General features: G+C 24.3%; 1 protein-coding gene across 1 annotated transcript; it reads right to left on the bottom strand.

Annotated features, from left to right (window-relative positions):
* Positions 1 to 1600: 1600 nt before the first annotated feature.
* Positions 1601 to 5783, bottom strand: LOC145842474 (peroxisomal membrane protein PEX14-like). Its single transcript, XM_082949926.1, has 2 exons — positions 5176 to 5783; positions 1601 to 2175 (listed from the first exon to the last, which is right to left on the bottom strand). The coding sequence occupies exons 1-2, from the start codon at positions 5768 to 5770 to the stop codon at positions 1901 to 1903; spliced, it is 870 nt and encodes a 289-aa protein (XP_082806052.1). The 5' UTR covers positions 5771 to 5783; the 3' UTR covers positions 1601 to 1900.
* Between the last annotated feature and the right edge of the window lie 812 nt (positions 5784 to 6595).

Below are 6595 nucleotides of genomic sequence, written 5' to 3'. Positions count from 1 at the left end.
GACTAAAACTAATACTCACTTTGAATCCAAATGCGCAAAATGGTTGTTAAGTCTTATGTTAAAATGTTATAAAACAACATACCAGATAATATAATATATGTCTTGGTTATTTCAATGACATTGTAATTGTCATAAAATTTTACTTTACCATTAACGACAAAAAAAGCTTAAAATAAACTTAATAATTTTAAAATACTAGTCAAAAAAAAAACTAAAACTAATTGTATATAAAGTAGTATATTTCAAATAAAAGACATTGCATTAAATTATGGTATTTTTAAGTAATAAATAGATTAGTTTAAAACTTAATTTTAACCAAACATTTTTTTCCTTATAGGAAAATAAATAACTACTTTTTACACTACATAATGTATAAAACATAAAGTAAAAACTGTTTTGAATATTGGTTACAAACCAATAGAATATTATTTGAGACTTAAGTATTTACAAACGGTAATAGCTATTGACGGAAATGACAAATAATAATAGCTATTAATGGTAATAAGTAATAGCTATTGACGGAAACTCCATTGACATTGTATTTACTTTGTACGTCGAATAATTAGAAAGAAAATGTATAAATGCATGTATTTTATAAGCCTATGACTTAATCAACTTCAACCCATTTGGTTTCATACAAAACTGCAAAAGGTTCTATAAAAAAAAAATCTAGGATTTTGATAGTACAAGTTTGTTAGTCCGTTTTTAGTATAAAAATAGATTTATGGTAAATGTCTTAAAATATAGAAAATATACTGTATTGCTACATGAAGTTTAAAAAATACAAACAACACTATTTTTTTTATTTGGTAAATTTTTTTAAACTAATTTTGATAATTTCACATGTAAAAATTGTTTAAAACTCCAGTTTTTTTGTCTAAATTGTCAAATTCCAAGTGTTTCCAGGTTTATTGTCAACTCTGTCTAGAAAAAACGTTGTCAAATTGTTCAATTTTTTAAGTGTTTCATATAAAAAACAGTTTATTTGTTTTTAAAAAACTTTAAATTGTTTTATCTTTTTTTTTCAATTTCAGAACAGCTATTTTATTATTACACAATTGTGCTAAAACTGTGATAAATATATTTTTTTAAGTTAGTTAAAAGACTTTAATAAATACTTTTTTTGCTAGAAAAATAATAACTTAGGTTATTTTGAAATCATACTAATATAATTTTTTAAGCGTTTCCAATTGAAAATAAATATTTTTTTTTATTAAATTACCATAACAAAAGAACATATTTTATCTAAGCAGCTAACAACATTCTCATACAAACAATGAAGAAAGGCACCTAAATTAACTATTTCACATCATTTATTCATATTAAAAAAATTTATATAAAAAACTAAAACTATTAAGTATTATTGTATTAAATTTTATAAACTTTACAATTAAACTTAATAAATGTAACTTCTAATTAAAATTTAGAAAAAACTTGGTATTAAACTAAGTTTTAGTATATGCAACAAAACAATAATTTCTTTGGAATATCAAATGAATAAATTACAACTTCGAGTTCATAAGTATGATTTTGTAAATAAAATTAAAACTTTATACAATAGTATTTCAAATATGTAAAAAATTACTGCACTAACTAGATGACTATACGTATCAACTATGTAAAGCTGTTTAAAAAATAATTGCATTCAAAGTTTATAAAATATTTTAAAAATGTTTAAATTACTACTACCACTCAAACTTAAAAAGTTATCAACACTTTTTATTTATATAACTTTTATTTTATTTTTAAGCATAAACAATTTAGTAACTTCATCATAAGTTATATAGGTCCAAATAATCATAAACCAAAATTTTAAGTTATAAAACATAATATCAGACTAAACATTGCAATCAAGTAATTACACAAACATAAAATGTCCAAAAACTGCACTCAACTGAGTTCAATGTTGTAGATCATTTATACTTTCCTTAGTAACTTCTGGCTTTGAAATTTCATCTTTACTTGTTTCAAACTTGACCTCTTTCGATGCATCTGTGTTGCTTTTAACATCACCTTTTGAAATTTCTTCTGGTTTCTTTTCAGCCGCAATGGGCTTCAACTGCCACTCAGGGATGTATTGTTTCGGCGGGGGTTTCGGGAACTGCTGGCTGGAAAGAATCAAAGACTTCAACGACGACATGCTCTTGTTGACTGGCTCCACCAAGTCGTAGATTTCTGTGAAAAATTGTTGGGTTTTTTATAAAACTGCGAACAAATTCAGGGTTGGAAAATTTATACACTTGTAGATGATAAATTTACAAGATAAATTACAAGATAAAACGTAATAAAAACTTAAAAATAAACTAATTCATCAAAATATAACTTGATACTTTTCTTATACAACTGGTACTATTATATCAAGGTATTACTTTAAAGTAAAATTAAATGCAAAAAAAATATCAAGGAGTATAAAATATAATATATATGATATAAAATATTTCATTACAACTATTTTACTACTTAAAACTAATTTTATTTTTTATTTTATAACAACTCAAACAAAATAACTACAAAAGGATAGTTTTCATAGGTTGTAATTTAAAAAAATTAACAGTAAGTAATTGTAGGATTAACAGTATCTGTTAACTTGCTAAATATGTCATGAAATTTGTTTATAAAACGTGAATTTTTTTTGGTGTTTTGTAAAATTAACATGTACCTATATGACTTGGATGTGTTTTGGCTTTAAGAAAATTTAACTTTTTTTTCTGCAAAAAATAAATTGCATCCCAAAAATCACATATTTTTTTGATTTTTCGACTTAAATAGTAAGAAAGTCACTTATACATGTCCTAGGCTTCTAATTTAGATCTTAAATGAAAGCCTATACTTATTGACAAAACTTTCAAGAATTATAATATAAATAATATAAAATTATGCAAATTTTTTTGTAAAATGAAGCATTTAAAAAAATTAAAAAATATCGCTGGTTGTTTAATTTAGTTAATTTTTTTTTTTGATAATGAATCTTTGGAGTTTATTTACTTACCTTTAGAATTTAAGTGATGTGATATATATATATATATTAGCTTATATATAAAATATATATAAAATTAATGCTTGCAAAATAAGAGTGCAATAAAGAAATAAAGAACATTGCAAAATAAAATTGAAGCATTAAAATGCATTATTTAGTATTAAAACTTAAGAGTACTGCAAAATTACTGATACTTTTTAGAATAATACTGTAAAATAACTGTCACATAATTTATAAAATTTAATAGACTATCCGTTTGAAATAACATAGTAAACATAATACTCATAAAGATACAAACACTATCACTTAGCAGACTTTAAGAGACGTTCCATCTTCTAATAATATTATTTGGATATGACTTTTAAGTAAAAAGTTTGGAAAATTTTCTTCCAGGTTTTTTATTTTGGGTCTGTTTTTAGTTTAAAATCAAGTTTAAGGTAGAAATGTTTCAAATAGTATATCAACATTGAAAAGACACTGTAAAGCAACTGTAAATTTAAAAAAATAATAATAATTTTAAAAAAAATCTTTATGATAGATTTATGTGTAAAATCAAAATTTAATTACTATACATATAAAATTTATTTAAAATTCCAAGTATTTTAGTGATTTTCGGTCAAAATCCTAGGTTTATTTCAAAATTTCTCAAATTTAAGGTTTTTCCAGGATTCCAGGTTTTTTGGCAACCCTGTGTATACAGTATTATATAAAGCTAATATAAAAATAAACTTCTAAGATTTTGAAACTAAGAATGGTTTGATACAAAGCTTATAAAATAGAGAATTTTAATATTTAAACAATTTAGCAAATTAAGTGTCAAGTAAAAATAAAATACTCTTAAATATTTTAACTAGTAGTAATGTGAAAACAATAACATACTTAAACCTAACTTAAAAAAAACATAATACAAAAGTAATTATAGTTTAATCAAATAAAAACTTTTTATATCTAAACAACAAAATTACACTAATTTTAATAAATTTACATGCAATTCTTATAACACATAAGTCTAGATTTTTTGCTTTTAGTCAGGTGCGCTCAATAATCATAATATCTAATAACTTAAAGTGATTTAGAATGTATTTTATATCTATATCAACATGCATTTAAACAACATTACACAAGAAATGTTGTTTAAATTTGCTTTAAATATTTGAAAAAGTAACATGTTATGATGACATATTATATCAAAAGCAATTGAGTTGTCTTTAAATGTATCATTATAACTATAGGCTTTCATTTAAGATACAAACTATCAGTCTAGGACATGTATAAGTCACTTTATTACTATTTAAGTCAAAAATGAAAATTTGTAATTTTGAGGTTCAAATCAGTCTTTTTGGTTCAATTATTTTATTGATTTTTTTTTTCTTTTTTTGTCTTAATGATTTTTTTTTTCTAAATCATATAGGTACATGTGTTCAGCAAATATCATCCAAGTATTCCCTATTTCTAAATACAGACTTTAAATTTAATAAATTTTAAAATATGTGAGCAAACGTGCTACTTTTCCACATTTAATTAACTGCATAAATACTTAGCGCTTATTGCTGGTAATTCTCTTCTATGCTAATGAAATTTAAACTATTAAGCTAAGGAATAAAATTTTATTTAATCAATGGTGTCTGAGCTAACTAAACAACTTGAAAAACTTCTATTTTGATGCTAAAGATTAAAAGTAAGGGTTGGATATAAAATTTAATCAATAAGTAATAGCTAATACAATAAAGTATGATAGTCTGTAACTATACCCAATTCAGTAACTATTTAAAATGTATTTATTTTTACAAAAAACTATTTGCTTGCTCCAAAGGTAGCTATTGTTTTTGATATTTGATATACATAATATTTTTTTATTAAGCTATGTACAGAACAAACATGACTTATGACTATAAACTTAAACTGATGACACAGAATAAAAGCAACAAATTTCTTATAAAAGTTATCTTAAAAAAAAAGAAATATTTTTTTTAAGAAGAAAACTTGAATTAAAAAAAATTTTCTTCTTACAGCTAGACTTATCAATATACAAGATATAGTACTGGAACTTTTATATTAAACTTTTTAATCATTTTGTAACGGTAGTAAAAAAAGGACAGACTTGTACTTAAAAGGAAATTACTTAATTTGCTTAGTTGTGACATAGTTTTAGGTTGCAATGGACATGATAAAAATGTAAAAACTATTTTTCAACAAACCTGAAATTTTTTCTCTTAATAACATTATTTCCTTTTCAAGTTTTTTTCGTTTTTCATCACTTTTCTTTTGTTCTTTCTTTAGGCTTTCCCCCATCGCCTTAACCTGGCTGTCTATGCTGGTCAGTTTCTTTTGTCTTTTCGTAAAGTGCTTGTAAAAAAATGGTGCAATGTATTTGGAGTAGAGCCACTTGATGGCACACAAGACACTCCCAACAACCAGAGTGACAGTTGAGTAGTAGCTTAACAACTGCAACAACGTTTTGGGTTGCTCAACTGGAGGCGGCATTGAAAAGTTGTTGATGTCAACTCCTGCTATCTGGCAAGCTTTATCTATTTCTTCTTGTGTCAAGCCTTTGCTTTTGAGAAAGTGTATCTGCTCACCGACCGGTCTGCTTTGCACTTTTGGGCTTTGAAAAAACTGAACTGCCTTTTGAACCATGTCCTCATTTAGTTGAAAAGGAGAATTGTTTCCTAACTGGACCTTATTTTCTACATGTTTAATGTTTGTGTCTTTCTCAGTCTTTGATTTGCTTTCATTAGATTTTTCACTGATGCTTGGATTCTTATTTTCTTTTGAACTTTTATCATCTGTCATTTTAACTAAATTGTTTAGAAGACCTAAATAAAAAGTATCGCACGTTACCAAAATGTTGCTAAAGTATAACATTATACAAGCATCAATTTAAAAGGTAATTAGGTATATTTTAATTTAACTTTGTGATTAAATCATTTATAAGTTATGATCAATGATCATAATTACATGGTTGCTATTAAAATTTTAATTTTATTAGTATTTATTAGTAATAGTACAAATAGTTAAGTCAAAATTGTATTACAAAGTCTCTTATTGTTATCATTACTTTGTGCATGATCTAATAAACTCTTAAGTAAACTTTAGACTATTTACTTACTACTAGCCTAAGGCGCTCTGTGTTTAGAAAAAATAACTTTCTTAAAAGTTATTATTAGTTTTATTTTAGCTAAAAAATGCCTACAGTCTAATTGAGTACTTGCATATTGAAACACTTGCCTTTGTAAACATATATTTCTAATGTCAATTCATTTTTTCCAAAAAAAAATATTTAAGTTCAGAATTATGAAAAAAAGTTTACAAACTATTTAAAAAAGGAAAGTTGGAAATTTGCATGCTATAAGATTTTAATTGTGAAAATAATTGTTGCACTACTATACTTCTTTCTATCAAATATATCACCCTATTTAGGAATGATTTAGCATGGAAATCATGATGATTAAAAATATATTTTGCAAAGAAATACTCACATCCTTTCAACTAAGAGTAATCATTTTAGGGAATAGGGGGGAATTTTTTTTTTTCACAATTTGATCTTATCTTTAAAGTTTTAATTAAGCTACAATTTGCTTTTTAAAGAATTCAAAAAAAAATCAGATAGAGCAGGTC

The sequence above is a fragment of the Thalia democratica genome, chromosome 8, assembly GCF_965202585.1.
Source record: "Thalia democratica chromosome 8, ktThaDemo2.hap1.1, whole genome shotgun sequence".
In the NCBI taxonomy this organism is placed as follows: domain Eukaryota; kingdom Metazoa; phylum Chordata; class Thaliacea; order Salpida; family Salpidae; genus Thalia; species Thalia democratica.
Note: the sequence above shows the minus strand (reverse complement) of the source record. Positions and strands in the feature narration are given on the sequence as shown.